General features: G+C 37.2%; 2 protein-coding genes across 8 annotated transcripts in view; both read right to left on the bottom strand.

The window, feature by feature from the left end:
- The window catches only part of ISCA1 (iron-sulfur cluster assembly 1), a 28,297-nt gene extending 14,364 nt beyond the window's left edge, over nucleotides 1-13,933 (bottom strand). Inside the window, exons 1-2 of one of the 3 annotated variants that reach the window (XM_079113380.1) lie at nucleotides 12,135-13,933; nucleotides 5,415-5,468 (exon numbers count right to left, since the gene is read on the bottom strand). In XM_079113380.1, coding sequence (XP_078969506.1) covers nucleotides 5,415-5,468; nucleotides 12,135-12,215 — 135 coding nt within the window. In that variant the 5' untranslated portion in view covers nucleotides 12,216-13,933. The remainder of the gene's footprint in view (nucleotides 1-5,414; nucleotides 5,469-12,134) is intronic. The other 2 variants (XM_079113381.1, XM_079113382.1) reach the window with 2 other exon arrangements.
- Nucleotides 13,934-17,100: 3,167 nt separating this feature from the next.
- The window catches only part of TUT7 (terminal uridylyl transferase 7), a 59,502-nt gene continuing 56,608 nt past the window's right edge, over nucleotides 17,101-19,994 (bottom strand). For all 5 annotated transcript variants that reach the window (XM_079113364.1, XM_079113368.1, XM_079113367.1 and 2 more), the window contains one exon: nucleotides 17,101-18,112. In XM_079113364.1, coding sequence (XP_078969490.1) covers nucleotides 18,045-18,112 — 68 coding nt within the window. In that variant the 3' untranslated portion in view covers nucleotides 17,101-18,044. The remainder of the gene's footprint in view (nucleotides 18,113-19,994) is intronic.

The raw sequence follows: 19,994 nt of genomic DNA, 5'->3' as shown, positions 1-19,994 counted from the left end.
ATAGAAAATAGGGCTCAACAGTAAAGTACCCCATTGGTTCAATCCTTAGTACAAAAAAAAAAAAAAAAAAAAAAAAAAAATTCCTGTAGGAAATAGGAAACAAGAATTGGAAACAATTTAATTATTGTACAATTATAATACTAGCAGGTATCCAAAAATATAAAAACCAACAATATACAAAGAACAATACAGATAAGAAAAACCCTGTAATTACTACTATTCTAACACACAGATTATGTTTTCCCCCATTTCTTCTAGTCCTTGTCACATATATATAATCTGAATATTTTTATCATAGTAAAATGAATTTTTTTTTTCCATCAGGGATTGAACTCAAGGGCACTCGACCACTGAGTGATAGATATCCTCAGCCTTTATTTAGAGACAGGGCCTCACTGAGTTGCTTAGCACCTTGCCATTGCTGAGGCTGGCTTTGAACTCTCAATCCTCCTGCCTCAGCCCTCTAAGCTGCTGGGATTACAGGCATGTGCCACTGTGCCTGGCTTAAAATTTTATTCTGTATTTTGTTGCATACACTTAAGATATCATTTTCCCCATGGAATAAATTTTTACAAATCACTTGCAAGTAATGGTCACATAATATTTCACTTAATTATTATTATTATTATTTTTTGCAGTGCTGGTGATCAAACCCAGGGCCTTGTGCCTGCTAGGTACGACGTAAATGCTCTACTACTGAGCTAGGACCTCAGTGCTTATGTTAATTAACTGACCCTTACTATTAAACATCCAATTTGGAAAAGAAGTTTTTTTTTTGGTACTGGGAATTGAACCCAGGGGTATTTAACCACTGAGCCACATTCCCCAGTCCTTTTAAAAATATTTTATTTAGAGATACAATCTTGCTAAATTGTGCTTACAGCCTCGATAAATTGCTGAGGCTGGCTTTGAACTTAGGATCCTCTTGTCTCAGCCTCCCCAGCTGCTGGGATTACAGGTGTATGCCACCATACCCAGCTAGAAATAAATTTTTTTCTTATTATTTATTTAAATTTTTTTCTTTATTGGTTCTTTTTAATTATACGTAATATTATGATTCATTTTGACATAATTAAAAAAAGCATGGAATATTATTTGCTCTAATTCAGTCCCCAATACTTTCCCTTTCACTCCTCTCCTCCCTCTCCCATTCTTCTTTCCTCTATTCTTCTGATGCTTCTGGATTTACTTAAAAGCTTTTTTTTTTTTTTTTTTTTTTTTTTTTTTTTTTTAAGTTTCTTATGGATATATATGATGGTGAGATTCACTGTGGTATATTTATACATGTGCATAGGAAACTTAGGACAGATTCATTCTACTGTTCTTCCCTTATTCTGTCTCTCTTCTCCCACTCAATTCCCTCTGTATATTCCACAGATCTTTTATTTTAATGGAATTCCACCCTGCCTTCTCTTTCTCTTTTCTTCAGAAGTAAAAAAATTTAATTTAAAAAATGAAAAATCGCCTAGCACGTATGAGGTCTTGGGTTCGATTCCAACACAGGGAAAAAAAGCAAAGAAAAATTACTTTTTATCTAAAAAGAACAACAAAAACAAAATAATAAATATGCCAAAAAATAAAGAAACAAATCACTTCTTCTTAAAAGAAAGAAAACAACAAAAAAACACCTGATGGCAAGGATGCCTTTTAAAAAAAGTTGAACTTCTGAAAAGTGTTTTTGCTCAATCTCATTCTGTGATAAGTTCTCCGGATGTTTCCTTCTGGTTAGATTCACTAAGTTTCATAAGCTACTACCTGGAAATTATACTACCTCTGTACAGTAGCCTGAATCCTAGGGTAGACCTGTATAAATGTTTTCAAATATCACAAAGACTGTAACATAAGTTTAAAAAGTGGGGTTGAAGGTATAGCTTAGTGGTAGTGTGTGCTTAGCATAATAGAGGCCCTGGGTTTGATCCCTAGTAATAAAAAAAAAAAAAAAAAAAAAAAAAAAAAAAAAAAAAAAAAAAAAATTAAGAAGTGCCCAGACAGCACTTTTTAAATACTAATGTCTGTGTTAGTGCAATTTTCTAACAATATCTATCTATGCTTTCTCTATTGTGGAGCCTGCTTTTTCATTTAAGTATACAAAGTATTATCATCTTAAGTATTATTTTATTTCACCAGTAGATCCTGATTCTCTGAAAAGTAGCAATATGTGCTTACTTCAGAAAAGCAAACCAAGTGGGAAATTTTATTCACCTTCAGTGACAGCTTAGAAAATGTTCGAGGGAATTTTACATATTCAGAATGAAAAATAATCAACTGCCTGGATTAATTCCTGAAGCACTTATCATAAATATTTGTTTAACTTGGTTTCTGTATTTGTAAACAGGATGTTAGGAATGGATATAGACATTTAAGACTATGTGAAATAAACTAAAAATGGAACAAAGACCTTGGAATTAGACCAGAAACTTTCCAACTGCTAGAAGAAAACAGGCTCAACACACCAACATATAAGCTCAGGGAATGACATCCTTAATAGAACCCCTAAAGCTCAGGAAATAATACGAAGAATTAATAAATGGGATGGTATCAAATTAAAAAACTTCTATACCAGACATGGTGTTGCATGCCTATAATTCCTGCAATATGGGAGGCTGAGGCAGAAGGATCTCAAGTTTTAGGTCAGCTTGGGCAACTCAGTGACACTCTGCCTCAAAATAGAAAATAAAAAAGACTGGGGATGTAGCACAGTGGCAGAGTGCTCAGGTTCAATCCCTAATACCTTACTGTACTGTACCAAACCAAACCAAACCAACCAACCAATCAACTAAAATAACCCCAAACTTTGAAGCATAATAAAGGAAACAAAAGCATGAAGAGAGAGCCTACAGAATGAGGGAAAATCTTTGTCAACTATTCTTCTAATAGAAGATTAATATCCAGACTATATAAAGAACTCAAAAACCTTGCCACCAAAAAAATAAACAATCAATAAATGAACAAATGAACTAAACAGAAACTTCTCCAAAGAAAAAATGCAAATGGTTGCTGGGTGCATTGGCACATGCCTATGTGGCTCAGGAGGCTGAGGTAAGAAGATTGAGAATTCAAAACAGCCCCAGCAACTTAGCGAGACTCTGACTCAATTAAAAAAAAAAAACAAAACAAAAAAAACAGGCTGGGGATGTGGCTCAGTGGGAAAGTGTCCCTAGGGTCAATCTCCGGTACCCTAAAAAAAAAAAAAAAAAAAGGGAAAAAGAAAAATGGTCAACAAGTTAATGGAAAAATGTTCAATATTTTAGCAATCAGAAAATGCAAATTGAAACTACACAGAGATTTTATTTCATTTCAGTTAAAATGGCAATGATCAAGAATACAAACAACAATAAATGCTAGCAAGGATGTGGGAAAAAGGGAAAATTTATATACTGTAGGTTGGATTGTAAATTAGTACAACCACTATGGAAATCAGTATGGAGTTTCCTCAAAAGACTAGGAATGAAACCACCATAATCCAGCTATATCATTCTTTGGTATTTATTCTGAGGATACCATATATGCATATCCATACATGAACATTCATGTTTACAGCAGTGCAATTCATGAAACCAGCCTAGGTGTCCATCAACAGATAAATGAGTAAAGAAAATGTAGTATATATGCACAAGGGAGTTTTTTATTCAGCCATAAAGAACTAAATTGTCATTTGCAAGTAAAGAGATGGAACTTGAGAGCATTATGTTAAGTGAAATGAGCCAGACTCAGAAAGTCAAGATTGTTTTCTCTTACACGTAGAAGCTACAGAGAAAGAAAAAAAAAAAAAGGAAAAAAAAAATCGGGGTTGCGGGGATCGCAGGAAGCAATACAGTAGAGGAAAGGAATCGGGGAGGAATTAAGGGAAGGAAAGGGAAAGCAAGCACTAGAGAATGAACTGTTATGTGCATATATGAATATGCTGAAATGTATCCCACCAATATGTGTAACTATAATGCACCAATAAAAAAAGTGTGAAAACGCAGCTGTAGGTTGGGAAAAGGGATTGTTCATGCTATAAATGACGCCTTTTTACGTCAATAGGAATGAACATTCTTTAAATCTACAAACTAACTTCCTGTTTCATTTGGTTAATTTATACTCCAATCATTAGTTTATCCAAACTTAACTGGATGGAACACTAACATTGGTCAGCATTCATTAATTCTTAGGAGGGAGGTGCTGACAACTCCCACTACTTTGTAATGTATAAATTATGCAACAGAATCCAGAAATCACTCTGTAGTCTAATTATTAATTATTGACAGTTCATTTTTTGAAGTGATTTACAGCATTCCATTAACTCTTAACAATGTACTACAGTAAGATGATACGTACATCCCTAACTCAACAATTCTACCTCCAGGAACAAATCTTACGTAGGCATGCTATGTCATGTTTACAGGTCTATAACAAGGGCCTGGCATACACCTCTACTAAACAAATAGCTGTTAAATGGTGTTTAAGGTAGTAATGAAGGAAAACAACCCTGATGACCTTTGATATAATGAACTGCTTAAAGAAATCAATGGAATGTACTGTATCCAAAGTCATGAAGGGAGAGGCAGATTTTTTTTTTTTTTTTTTTTTTTTTGGTACCAGGGAATTAAACCCAGGGGTAATCACTGAGCCACATTCCCAGACCTTGGTTATTTTTTATTTGAGACAGGTGTCACTATTGCTTAGGGCCTCCCCATGTTGCTGAGGAGGCTGGCTTTGAACTTGTGATCCTCCTGCCTCAGCCTCCCAAAATTGCTGGGATTTCAAGCTTATACCACCACACTCAGTGGGGGAGGCAGATCTTTACACAATACTATGGAAAGATCTTCAAGCTGATTAAGGGTAAAAAGCAAGGTGTAACTATATAGCACATATGGGAAACAGGAAAAGAGAGTCAAGATTAATAATCACAGTGTAGAGCAGTGGTTTTAGTTGTCACAGAAAGGGAAGAGGGTGCTACTAGCAGCTAGTAGATAGAGGCCAGAGATGCTGTTAAATATCCTACAATTCACTCTAAAACATCAACAGTGTGGAGGCAAAGAAGTCCTGATTTAGCCACATCAAATATACAGATTATCTCTGAAAGACACTCAAAGGTTGCTTTTGGAAGAAAGAATGACAATGAAAGAGTCTAGCATTGAGAGTAACTTCTTTTACACCAAATATCCCCTTCTGTATTATTTGAATTTTTAAAAATCAGGAGTAGGGCTGAGGATGTAGCTCAGTGGTAGAGGGCTTACCCAGCACAAGTAAAGCCTTGGGTTCAAGCCACAGCACCACAGAAAAAAAAGAAAAAAAAAAAAAAAAAAAAAAGAAAGAAAGAAAAAAGAAAAATCCTTAATTAATGAAAATACACTGTTTATCATAAATACATTTGTTCTGAAAAAGAGAATTTTTTTTTAGTACATATTTGTTTGATAGGCTTTACTTACATGTTCAGGCTTATCTTTAAGAAGTTGTTTTATCTTGTTTACTGCTGAAGGTGTCTGAAAAAAGAAAATGTTATTAAGTTTTTAGCTATAAAACTAGCATTCTTAAATAGTCTTCAAGATTACTGGAGTATGTCTTTACCAAATTCACGTGAAAATTTTATTTCATTCATGTCGGGGTACTTATCATCGATATTATACTCAAACACATGAAGGTCTGCTCAATTAAAAACTCTGTCAAAATATTTGCTAGCAACATCCTTTTAAATCTTGCTCCTCAGTCTAGGTTAGTTCTTTCATATGCTTACTGTACTATTTATATTACAAATGTAATTTTCCTGGGCAACATTTATTTTGTGCACCTATTGTATGCCCAACAATAAGCACACTGCCAGACACACTGAAAGCCCACAGCCAGTGAACAAAATCACGTATCTCAGGGGAAAAGCCAACCCTCTTGTGCTTTTTCTGTTGATTATTAACCGTGTGTGTGTGTGTGTGTGTGTGTGTGTGTGTGTGTGTGTGTAGCTTACAATCTATTTTGAATCCATCAAAATGCACAGAAAAGCATTACCAGCATTAAGAAACCCAGGCTATGCTTCTCATCTTAGTCACATCAAATGCTCACACAGTTTTCAATGTGAATTAAACCAATATCTCTGGATATCTAGATGAATAGAGCTAATGAAAAAATAATAACAGGGAGGAGTTGTTTCTCAAAAAGAATGGTTTAGCCTATCTTAGTGGTCCTCAACGTGAGAAAAATGTCAAGACTTATTCTGTGCCCTTAGCTTAGCATTACCAAACCAAACCAAACTTCCTGGGAAGGAGGCAGCTGGTAAGAGAGTATTCTGGGGCATTTTTGGTCTACTTCTTAAGTGTCCTCCAAGGCTGTCATGTTAAGCAGCTTCTCTGATTCCTAGTCCCTTAACTGGTGAAATACGGATTAACAGTCCCTCCTCTTCAGGATTCTTGTGAGGATTAAATATTCAAATTCATGAAAGGTATTCAGGACAGTGCCAGGCACAATGAGATCAGCTACTAATGAAAAGATGATGGCTTTTCTACTTTCTGATTTATTAGCTCCTCTAACTGGCCATGCTGTACTGGTCTCTCAGTTTTTTATGAAATCCTGAAGTCTAAATATTATGACCTATGCCTCAGTAGTAAATTGTAGCCAGAACTCAAGCCTGTGCTGGGGAGAAGACCCAAGGGATGGCCCTGCAGTATGCTGTCTGGGTTGGGGCTCAGCCAGATGATGAGAATGTTACACACAGAGCAGACCCTAGTTAGAAGGGTCATGGAGTCAAGTTAGGATGAGACCAGCATTAAAAAAAATAATAATAAAAGTGAATGTTGTTTAGTGAACCTTTTTTAGTTATTAATAATGTGGCATGTGTCTGTAGGTATGTATTTCTTGTGTGTTACTGTTAAAAAAAAAAAGATTAAAAAATCACCATCAGCAGATGACTTCTAGTTCTCTCTCTCTCTCTCTCTCTTTTTTTTTTTTTTTTTGGTACTGGTTATTGAATGCAGGGGCACTTTGCCACTGAGCCACATCCCCAGCCCTTTTTTATATTTTATTTAGAGATAGGGTCTTGCTAATTTGCTTAGGGCCTCACTAAGTTGCTGAGGCTGGCTCTGAACTCACCAGCCTCCTGCTTCAGCCTCCCAAACTGCTGGGATTATAAGTGTGCCCCACCATACCTGGCTAGCAGATGAATTCTAACGACCTTTTCTCACAGTTGTATTAGAAGAGAAGCACAACAACAAAACACAGGGGCATCAGAAGGAAATGCTCAAAAGCAGAATTATAACATTTTATTTTTTTGAGATGGCAGAATATCAACCTCAAATAGTTACAGATATACTTATTAAAACATTTTTTAAAAGTGCTTGTTTACTGTTCTAAATGGATGCTAATAAAAGCAAGCTTTATTTTCCATTTGTAAATTTTCATAGGCATATTTCCTATGTGAGTGCTTAAGAAATTAATCTACTTACTGCCTCCCCCCCAAAAAAAAGATTTCTGATAAGTAAAAAAAAAAAAAAAAAAAAAAAAAAAAGCATAGCTATGGGAAAATACTTTTTCAAACTAAAACCTGATGTGTAATTTTGGTTTAGTGTGGGCTGGTCAAAGGTACAGAGAGTCCAGGCTCTGAAGTAACCATAGGTCTCTTACCTTCTTCCACTAGCCCCAAGTCTTTTTTCTCTTCACATGGTTTTCTAAAATTATCAAATTTGGTTTGAAAAATATATATATATATATATTTTCTTCTTTAGTCAACTCCTAGTAGAAAACATTTAAATACAATAAAAGGAAGCAAGTCATAGCAAATAGTCTACCTATCACAAGGTTATTGATATTTACATCTTATACTGAAAGGTACTTAATGGGAAAATAACATTAAAACAGGATTGTGTGCCTGGAAGTTGTTGTTATAGAAACCAGAAATGAATGTTAACTTTCCTGGTTCAGGTGAAAATGAAACATGCTCTACTGAGGGAGTGTTATTACTAATGTATAACACAGTTGAGTACTCACCCAAGGATAAAATGATGGTGCTAATAATTTTTGAAGGAATTGATCTGATTTTTTTTTTTTTTTTTTTTTTTTTTAAAGCCAAGTCAGAATGAACAAGTTACACTTGGGCCTTTTTTTTTTTTTTTTTTTTTTAACTCTCCCCTAAAAAGTATCTTCTGGGGCTGGGGATATAGCTCAGTAGTATAATAGTTGCCTAGTGTGTGTGAAGCTGCGAGTTCAATCTCCTTCCCCACTCCAAAAAAAGGACTTTCTGTATCTAGTACAAGGCAGAAACTAAATATCTTACTTTACTCTAGGACTGTTTGCATAGTTTGGCAACATTTTGCTTACAGGAAATCAATCTGGGAAACAGCATAAAATCTTCCACTAAGCAACATGCAGCCTTATATTACCAACACATTCCCCAAGACAACTAGGAGACCCATATTACCCCCTCAAAATTGATAACTAATTGTATTGCCATTAGTTATTATTTAGTAATTAATCTCAATCTCAGATTCAGTGTGAATTAAAATCTAAGAAGATTCTTAAAATTCACTGAAACAATGTTGGCTTTTAATCTACTTGTGACTTTTTTTTTTTTTTTTTTGGTGGCACTGGGGATTGAACCCACTAAGCCTCATCCCTATCCCTTTTTATTCTTTAACTTCTTAATTTTTTGTTTTTTTGAGACAGGGTCTTGCAAAGTTGCCCTGGCTGGCCTTAAACCTGTGATCCTCCTGCCTCAGTCTCCTAAATTGCTGGGATTACAGGTATACACCATGACACCCAGCTAGAACAAGGTTCTTCTGAAGCGAGAGAATTATCTTTAAGATATTTTGGCCCAATTAAAAAAAAAATCTACTTCCAGGCTATTTTTATTGTCACGATTATGGGAAAAGACTTATAAACATGTGCCAACAATTATGACCTATTTTAATTTTATTATAAATCTGGCATTTTAACGTTTAAAAGATGTTAGGTAAATGGCAACCAATGACAAAGCTATAATATATTTTGTTAAACTCACTATTTAACAACTATGACTGGCATTAAGGTGTTTTTCTTTTGTCTTCTCTTATTCACACATACACTTATAAAATATTTGTATTTCTAGTGTACATTTACATTTTCACAGCTCCCATTAAAAACATTTTAACATATTATTCTTCTCATTTGATACAAATAGTAATGAACATATTCACTATTTATCGAACACTTTCTATGTGTTTGATGTTTTATATGTATCATGTTTTTATTCTTACAATTCTGTGATTTTTTTTGATGCTGAGTGAGGATGAACCCAGGGCTTTGTGAAAGCTAAGCACATTCTACCACCCAACTACACTCAGAGACTTACTCCCAATGTTTTAATAGCTCCTAAATTGCTTTCATGTACAAATCTTTGTTCCTGGTCACTGTTTCAAAGGACTTCTGGTTCTGGTCCAATGAATTAACACTTTATTAAATATTAAACATTTTTGAAACTTTCTCACTCAACCAAGTTCTACTAGAAGTTAAGCCCCAAGACACCTCTGTACATAACTTCTCTTCATGTGTCAATAATTATTCTGTCATGTACCATCATCATTTCACAGTACAACATTTGGTTGTACTTTGTATACAGCGTGGGTCATCTATAATCCTAAATTAGGGTTGCACTAATTTTGACTTGTTAAATGATGGAAATAAAGGTGACTGTCAGGAGTGTTTAATCTTTGTGTTCTTTAATCGTATCTTATTCTGGTTCCCATTAATTCAATTCCATTTTTCAATTCCTGGATACGTAGGTAGCAATCCATCTTCCTTCTATGCTCTCTGCAGGTTTCTACAGGTACTTACTAACACTGATGTGTTATGTTGAAACCAAACATTCAATCAAGAAACCACCACTGGTTTGCATAAAGTTACATGGGCAACGTATCACCAGTCTAAACATTTGCCTTGAATAATCCACCAATTCTCTTCAGACTCAACAAGAGTTAATGCAGATAATTTGGTGATGACAACATCTAATCATATTTTCAAGTCATCAGTTGTCTTTTCTATCCTCTGCTGATCTGAGGTAGACTCCACAAGTACATCCCTTATCTAATATTGCAAGATGTCAAATTCCTGATGTCAAATTTATATATTCAAGTAACATTTATTTCTTACTAGTTTTACTGAATTATCTCTACTTTTGGGTGATCTTATCTGCCTCCATTTATTAGGCCTTTGATCACTTCCCTGCTTTTATGCTTGACATAACATTCTGCGGTTAAAACTACACACAATAAGCAATACAGACTGTGGTACTTTGTGATGAGGGTACCTATGCTAGAACTAAATTGACTGCTAGTCCATTAATACAGATCATGATGGAAAGTAGCACTAGTGTGCTTTCTCTCCATCTCCTAAAAAAATTAAAGGGAAAAATGTTTCTAAAGTCAGTCAAAACCCTAAGTAGGATTCAGAAAACAGATTCCTAGAGTCAGGCAACATGGAGATCCTGAAACCTGACAACTGCTATAACATGTAATGAAGAACAGTGGCTCGGGAGGCTGAGGCACTAAGCAACTCAAGGATATCCTGTCTCTAAGTAAAATACAAAACAGGGCTGGGGATGTGGCCCAGTGGTTTAGTGCTGTGAGTTCAATCCCCCCCCCCCCACCAAAAAAAAAAAAAAAGAGTCCAGAGGGAGCTAGGCCTGAAATTGTGAGATATATTATATTTCCTTGTAAGAGATGGCAAAAGCTTTCTTTGACTGTGTCCAGGGAGGGTGGGAATTATGTAACTCATTATTTCTTGTCCTGAACCAGAGTAGCTCTTAAATAATGCCTGCTGCAAGAACAGGATTGGAATGGAGAGAATGACTCAGAAATTCTGAAGGAACATATAACTTGCCAAATGGTGATGGAAAAAGAAGACAGAAAACCATCCCTGTACCCTCTGACTTTTCTTGGATCTACCATTACAAGTAGAATTCTTCTTTTGAATTCTGAATAACTTTTGCTAAAAATGAAATGAGACACAAAGTATGAACTGTGCCCTTTAGTTTTCAAGATCTTAGATAATTCTAGATTCTATGATATATCTTCACACATAAAAATGGGCTTGCTAACTAGGAAAAATATAGAATATAGTAAGATATAAAATTGGGGTTACCTCAAGGACCTAAACATTGATGACATAAAAAAAATAAATTCTTTCAGCTGATCACGACTTTACTTTGTTTCAACTAATTTTATGGCAACAGGTCTTCGGATTTTCCAGTCTCTAGGCGAATGCTTGCACAAAGCCTTCTACTTAACCAAGAGTGGGTTAACTAAAACTAAAAAGTATTGGAGAACAATGCTGAACTGATCATAAGCTTTCCTACTGGGGTGTAAATGGGTTGGAACTAGATAGAAGTAATGGTGGCACAACACTGTGATTGCTGCCACTGAATTGTACCCTTTAAAATGGTTAATTCTACGTTATGTGAATTTCCCTTTTAAAAAACCCACAATCTTGAGAGAGCGCAGTACACTCTGAATTCTTTTAAGCATCTGTGGTTTGTGTTCTGCTTTCCTTTCTGTTTGACCTCTTTTCCAGAAAACGCTGTGGACTAACTCAGCGTGAAAATCTTCATCCTTTGTCCTTTGTCAAACGCTAGGATTGCAGGAGTCTCACAGGGTGTTTCAAAAAGCCTCCGCTACCACGGACACCAGGAAGTAACTCTTTGTGCGCCGCAGACTAGACCTCGGAGGGGGCGAGGGCTTCATCGCCGCTCTGCCCTCTCGCACCGGCGGGTTCCTGGGGCTCGCCCTTTCCCGTACACCCACAGAGTGGGACTCCTGGTGTCAACCGCCAAATCCGGCACTTGGTACGTGCGAGCTCAGCACAGGAGATGTCAGGCAACCCGGGTTTTTCAGGCTCGCTGCTAGGCTCGTGCTGACAAACACCGTCGGCCTCTCCACCCCCCAACGCCTGGGCACAGCCTGCCGGGAAACGTAGTTCCCGGGGCGCCCAGGCCCCCACAGAAGCCCCGTCCAGGGGTTTGTTTATCACTCTCCCCCGGGCCAGCAGGGAAAACGGCGGCGCGGCGGCGACTCAGCGGCCGCAGATCCCTACGTGCCCGCGGCCTGCGAACCGGCTCCCCGCCACTATGACCTCCGCTGGCAGGGGGCGGACGTGAGCCAATGTCACAGGCCCAGCCACGCGCCGCGTGCACTCACCAGGGTGAGGGCCGCTCGGGTGGGCTGCAGCTTCCTCTTGCTCACAGCCCGGACAGTGGCCCGGACTAAAGAGGCCGACATCTTCACCGTCCCGGCGCCCGGGTGCCTCGGGCCGGAGCTCGGCCACCTCAACCTCTCTCCATGGACACCACCGGCGCATTGACGCCACAAGCTTCGGCGCACGGCACCCCAGGCCCCGCCCCGCCCGCCTCCGCCATTGGCCGGGTCGTGTGAGTGACGGGCCGGGGGGCGGGGCGGTTTTCTTTAGCCAGCGCTACCAGCAGCTCCGGCGACTGTGCGCGGCGCGGCCTGTAGGGTTAACCGTGCGGGTGGGCACAGGAATTCTGGAGGCCATCACCGCCGAGTACCGAGTCTGGGCGACAAGCCATGACCTCCGACCTCGCTGACTTCTGAGCGGGTTTCCTTACCATCTGCCTGCTGGGCGTGGTGAGGCGCCATCGCCTCCTGCAACAATCAGTAATAGACTGTTGAGGCTTAAGAGCATAGAAGAAAGTCAACACATCACAGGAGTTTTAGTTCTTCAAAGGAGAACGGTTCCGATAATCCGTCACCTAACGTCCATTTTTCATTCTTCCATTTTGGTCCAGCTAGACTATTCTTAAGAGCACAGAATTGCTGCAGAGTTGTGTATTATGCAGTTCCCCTTTCTTCCACCCCTAGCGTGCTTGAACTGTTTGGATGCAGAAGGAAGGTGAATAACGCATTTTTGTTCTGGTAGGGAATGCGGAACCCAGCTTCACTGTGACTGGGCGGCACTGCAAATAGTCACGTTTGCAGAGGGTACCTACGTATCAGTACACTTGATTCAACACCGGTTGTTTGTGAGACCTTGTCCGGCTGCTCAGGGACATATTTCAGCCTTTTAATTAAGCAATATTCTTGAACACAAGACACCGTATCCCGGGCATGGGAAGTCAGGTAAACAAGGGCCAGAAGAGAGATCGTAGTCGTTGGACAGAAGTGCAGCTTAGTTATAAGATGGAAAGAGATCAGGACAGGTGGCATTCCCATGGAAAGGACAGAGACACGAATTCTGTGGACCGGTGCTGGGGAGGGGAGTATAGATTATTGGTGTTTTGATAATGGAAAAAACAAGAAGTGAAGCGTTTTTCAGAGCCCAATTTATCTCTGATCCCCTAGAACATACAAGGTCTGAAAGGATACCTCACAATTATCAGGCATTTCTTTCTGTTTCAGAAATGAAATTGCATTGACAGGATTTTTTTTTTTTTTTTTTCTTTTTAACTCCAGGTGCACACAGGGGAAAAAAAAAAAATGGGGATTGAGAGGCAGTAGGGTGGTGGGTTTGTCGCAGCTTCATCTTTGACTAACTGGGTGATTTGAGATAAGGCATTTTACTTTTGATGCCATTCCCTCTACATATACTGTGAAGATTGAGTTAGTACATGAAAAATCCTTAGATTGCATGGCACACAGCAGCACTCAATAAACACTAATTGTTAATTGATATTAAGGATGCCATGTATGAGGCTGTAATGGACGTTATTTAGCTTTCAAAACCTATATGACATACACCACCAAGAGTGAACCCTAATGTAAACTACAGACTTTGTGTGATGATGTGTCAAAGCAGGTTTATTGATTTTAACACATGTACCATTTGTAGTGCTGAATAATGGGAGTGGTTGGTTGGCACGTGTGGGAACAGAGAACTATATAGAACTGCACTTGGCTCAATTTTGCTGTGAATCTAAGACTGCTCTTACAAGTAAAATAAAAAGATGCCATGCATAATTTTTTCAATTACTGTAAAGCTGTGTAGCACTTCACAGGTTTGAAGAGTACCTTCCAGCACTAGTTTTTAAAAATCTAGTCCTAATTTCCTAATTCAGGATTTTTTTTTCCTTTTCTTTCTTTCTTTTTTTTTTTTTTTTTTTTTTTTTTTTTTTTTTTTTTTAATGCTGGGAATCAAACCCAGGGCCTGGTTCATTTAGGCAAGTGCACTAAGCCAAATCCCAGCCCTAGGATCCCATGCGTTTACAAGCCTTTTTCATTATGAAAGTCACACTATTCAATTTTTCACTTGGGTAGCTGTTTTGCATGAAAAGCACTAAGTTATATAATCATCTTGCCAGTGGATTAGGCATACCTAATGTTATCTGAAACTGGCAGTCTCCTGAAATAAGTATGACAGAGTTTTCATGATTAAGAAATATGTGAGCTTTATCTCAGAGCAGCAGCTGTCCTGTGGTGTTGAAATGAGGTGGGTATGGGAAGTGCTGAAGGGGTTTACAAGCTGTAAACACTTTTAGGTTTCCACTAATAATACTAAAAATGTTTAATTCTGCACTTCAGGATTTAGTTTCACAGTTCCAGACATTTTCCTAATAAGACTCCACTTGATCCTCTTGACTCTGTAAGGACAGGTAATGGATATGGAGAATAAGAAATTCCCAAAATAATGAGGCCTGAGAAAAAGAAGTAAAAATGGAGGCCATGCACTGACGGCCTTCATCTCCCAGGATAAATGTTTTCCAGGTGCCAGTCAGCTGCAGACAGGGAGGAGGTGTTTTATCACCCTTAAAGGAAACAGTCTCCTCCAAAGTAAATCCTCTTCAGGCGTTGTCTTGACCAAAAAGGCCCACATTCCTGACTGCCTGTCCAAGCAAACTGATGTATGTTCACTAGACCACCCTCAAAATAATCTATATAAACCCAGTCCCTTTCTTTGTTTAGTGGTTCATTTTCTACCAGGAGACGGGATCCACCGGCACAGTTTCATTGCCCTGAATAAAGAGCTGAAATGATGTGTGAGGTTTGTGTCCTGCCCAGTCTTTTTGTGCTAACAACAGGTATGAGTTCCTTGAAATAGGAATGGAAACTGAACTATCTGAGGTTTAGGAGGTTTGCTACCACTTTTTTGACTGTTGCTGTCCAAACATGCCTGGTTTTGAAGAAAACAAAAACAAAAACAGCACTTATTTAAAGTTTTGTGGAGATCTGTTAAATTGTTTCCAATGTTTTTCCACCTGCGAAAGTTTTCTTCCCCCACCTCGAAAGTCATCTGTGAAGCACATTTCAAAATGAAAAATAAATGTGTTATCTAAAAAAAAACATGTTTAAACCTGCACATTGCTGATACTTACCCACATTGAGCAAGATATAAAAGTGTTGTGTCTGGACCACTACTATAAAGAAAAACAAAAAAAACAAAACAAAAAAAACAAAAAAAGGATTTCTGTCAGGCATTGATGATGCAACCTGTAATCCTGGTCACTTTGGAGGCTAAGACAGGAGGATCACAGCCTCAGCAACTTAGTGAGACCTGCAGCAATTTAGCAAGACCCTGTTTCAAAATAAAAAGGGTTGGGGATATAGCACTAAGTGGTAAAGTACCCCCTGTACCTCAGTACAAAGAAAAGATTTTATGTGGCAAGGAGAACATTGGTAGTGGGGCACCGTTGGTGCTTGTTAAGACAGACAGGTCTGCTGTACTTTAAAAATAGCAGTGTCTTGAGAACTGAGAAGGGGTTGTGATCATCACCCAAGTGAAGAGCCAGGAGCAATCCATTCTCTAGGTCTGCATTGTAAAAACTGTTCATTGTCCCATAGATCCAGTGTGAAAAATCAGACAAACTCCAATGTACTAGGTAAAATCTATAGAAATCTGAATAAAATGTAGGAAATTTTTGACATTTTTTAAAAGGATACAAGAAAGCCTAGTTTCTATGAAAAAATAAGAAAATATAAAAGTAAACTAAAGAAATGGGAGGAAAAGAAGGTGGGTAAGTTAAGAAAGAATGACAAAATTCGTATTAGTAAGAAAGCAGCATAGAAAAATTGCCAGTCATGTGGAAATTAAACTGGAGAAGTTTCCTAGCATGATGAAAAGGAAAGATGACAGATAATGACATACTGAAAAAAGATAAGTTATCAAAAACTAAAGAAAATACTTTCTCAAATTAAAAAGGAAATGAATAGGAAGAAATATTGAATTTATTTTTCTAAATTTTTTTTAGTAGTCAATGGACCTTTATTTATTTATATGTGGTGCTGAGAATTGAATCCAGTGCCTCAGGCGTGCTATGCAAGTGCTGTACAACTGAGCCCCAGGCCCAATCTTTGGTATTACTTTTCTTTCAGTCACTGGAGAGGCATATTTTTAGATTGAGGCAATTTTCTTAATTATGGGATAAATAAAAACTACAGAAGCACCCAAGATGAAAAATAAAACTTTCAAGGGAACAAAAAATTAGGCGGGTCTCGAGTTCTCTTCTGCTGTAATGTCAGGAGATAACAGAACAGCATCAACAGGCTTTTCAAAGAAAGTGTGACTGGCATTGTAGCCCAGTCAACTTTTATGCCCCAGGGGGAAAAGAAGAAACCATAAGAGCCATAGCTGAAGAAAGTCACAGAGAGCAGGGTCATCCCAGGTTGTGCAATTTGTGAGTCTGTGTTTAAACTGCGTAAAGAATAATCAGTAATTGTTTAGTAACCTGTGACTTTCAAATTCTAAAGTTCTTAATTTTGATGATTCTTCCATAGCTAGAATGTTTTCAAGTACTTTTTTTAAAATAAAAAACAAAATATGCAGATATATATTGCCTGAGTCCCCTCACATTTGGAGTTTTTGCCAGTAACACTCTATGCATCCTTCAATTTGTGTCTTTTGTGTTCATACCCAGTGTCTGGCATATAATGGGTTACAATAAAAACCAATGATCACAGTGCACACAACAAGGGGAACTTTATGTGCACCCTATTAAAAAGGATTTGGGTTGGGGTATAAAGTGCTTGCCTAACGTGTGAGGCCCTGGGTTCCATACCTAGCACCGTGTGTGTGTGTGTGTGTGTGTGTGTGTGTGTGTGTCCATCATGCCCCCAACCTCAGAAAAGAAGGGATTGAGATTTACATGGTCCTTACTCCTTGATTTATTTTCCTAATGAAATTTAGAACTCTCACTAGAAAATAATGTGGATAAAATTACAGGTGGAAATTTTGATTTTATTTCAAAATGATAAATAAACGGAGGCATAGTTCTGACCATGTACTACTTTGGAAAGGCTTGTGAAGTTAGAGAAATAGTTCTGTGAGGGCTCCAGTCAGATCCAGAATGATGCCAATCAAACTTATGATTGGCAGAGACAGCATCACTGATCTTAAGGTTTTTTTAAAAAGTTTTCCACCCTAATTTCTGAATATCATAAAAAGTAAAAAGTACTTTTGTCATTTTTCCCTTGAAAATGTTTTTACTAGTAAGCAAACAGAACTACTTGTTTTCCTGACTTCATTTTTATAGTGCAGTAGTTCTGTCAATTTACTTAAAATTAGAGAGGAAAACACCCAGAGATCTCTCAGTGGCACTGCATATCCACTAAGGCTCACATAAATAGTCATGTTCATGTTATCACTTCTACAAAGAGCAATAAAATAATGTTTGTAAATCCTAAGTACAGCAGTAGCAGTTCACACATATTTGATACGCTTCCACACAAGGATTCAGTAAACAACAATAAATATAATTTCCCCTCTTCAAAACAAAAAAGGGATTTATAGGGAAAAAAGGAGTTAATTTACTCGGGGTTTTTCAGCACACTATTTTTAGTGTGCTTTGAAAGAATTAAAAACCATGAAGCTGTATTCATTGAATACTGGCCCATAGTTACATTTTTTTTTTTAACCTGGCTTAAATACATACATCATGGCTTTCTATTAAAAACCTTAAATCTATGGGGATTGGTGGTAGATAAGACTATATTAAAAATTTTTTTTCCTCATTAATACCATTAAATTAAAAAAAATCCAACATTTCCCTTGAAAGTTAAGTTGAAGCCTGATCTATGCTGCTATGTCCTGTGAAATGAACCTAATTTTCCAAGTGAATACGGATGCCTGAGTGGCCAGTAGAGTGCTGCATTTTCCTTCCCTCATGATTCCTGCTGGGTCCTCTTCGCTGAGGCTTTTCCCTGAGTCATATATTTACTGGAAAGGCTACCTAGAGGAGGGGAAAAAACAAAACCCAACATAAATGAAACAAGTCTCACTTTATCAAAAGTCATAAAATTACTTATTAATCACAGAAATTTTTTCATCAAAATGGTCACTTTTTTGAATCAAGTAATTATGCTAGATATTAAAAAAGTATATATGACATATATTAAACATAAGCTTAGTCAACTCTTTCTAAATGCAGACAAGTTGCTAGAATGATCACTTTAATACATTTACCCATTGGCTACTTCCATGTTGGTGCAGAGGGCAGATAAACCCAACTTTTCAAGATTCTGCTTTATATAGATTAGTGTCCTCATTTGCAACTAAACAGAATAGATTGCAAAGAATTCTTGCACTAGAAATAAATATCTTGCATCACTACTCTGCATATGAAGCTGTGGTTGATGATATGGTAGTTATGACTTATAAAAGGAAAAAAGAAAATTTATTATATTTACAGGTGAAGGACAGGAAAGAGAATTACTAATTCAGCCATACCATAGGATGTTACTAAATTTTGTTCTGGAGCCTGAACAAATAGATCAATGCAACAGGAGAGAGTTGAGAAATTCTTTAGAGATTATGTATGATAGAATATTTATAATAATGACAGTTTCATTTCCAATGGGGGAAAGTATGAGTTATTCGATAACTGGTATTTATCGAATATGTAATTTCTGAGGGAGAAAGAAGTTAGTTTCCTTCCTCAAACCATACCCTTGCTTCTTTACTCATTTCCACATGAATTACGAAATTAAATGTAAGCATAAGAAAGCCAAAGTACAAGCAGTAATAAATGCTTATAAAATCATAGGTAAGAATTTCCTAAGCATATATCACCATAACTAAAGGACTTACAGGTCAATATAGAGAAGATGAACACCAACAGGTAATTGGGCAAATAAAAAACAATATACAAAAGAAAAAAAAATGGCATGAATATATATAAAAAGTGCTTAGCATTACTACAGTCAAGAAAATACAGATGAGAATGAATACCACCAAAGCAGTTTTCATCCATCAAATTTGCAAAAATTAAAATTCTGACAAAGTCAAGTACTTGTAAGGATGTGATGTGTGGAAACAGCTCAGACACTACTGGGGGGAGCTGCATTTTTCAGCTAGTAAGATGGTAATTTGATAGTATCTAACTAAAGTGCACATATGCTATATAAGGATTTTACTTGTAGGTACAGACCTACAAGTAAACCTACAGAATCTCTCATACATGTTCAAGGAGACTCCCCAAGGATATTCACTACAGTGCTGTTTATAACAGCAAAATACAAGACATGGTATAAATGTCCAAATCCTAGGCAATAAAATATAAATAATAGGTATTCATATAGTGGAATATTATACAAAATACTAAATACCAACATAAAAAAACCTTAAAAAATTTTTAATTAGATGTGAAAAACAGATTGTGGAATATTATTGTAAAGTTTACAATATGCCATTTAAATGTAAAACTTCATCAAGAACACATATGTAAGAGTTAATTTGTAATAATGGATGCTTCTATTCTTATAAAGAGTAGAGTAGGACCTGACAGAGATGGGCCTGGTGATGATAGTCAAAAGGTACTTCTATGTAGCATCTTAATAGTCTTTTATTTAGAATCAAAGATTAAAAAGAAGATATGCAAAAAATCAATTCTCTGTAAGATAGGTTATATTATCTGTACCTGTTTTATGCTTTTCTCAAAATATTAAATATTTTTCTAAGAACAGTACTAATGACATGAGAGCCTGAAGCAAGAGGATGGCAAGGTCAAATTTAGCCTTAGCAATGTAGCAAGACCCTAAGCAACTTAGCACAACTCTATCTCAAAATTAAAAATAAATAAATAAAAAGGGCTGAGGATGTGGCTCAGTGGTTAA

Source organism: Sciurus vulgaris, assembly GCF_902686455.1.
Source record: "Sciurus vulgaris genome assembly, chromosome: 15".
Classification (NCBI taxonomy): domain Eukaryota; kingdom Metazoa; phylum Chordata; class Mammalia; order Rodentia; family Sciuridae; genus Sciurus; species Sciurus vulgaris.
This window is presented reverse-complemented; position numbering and strand designations above follow the sequence as displayed.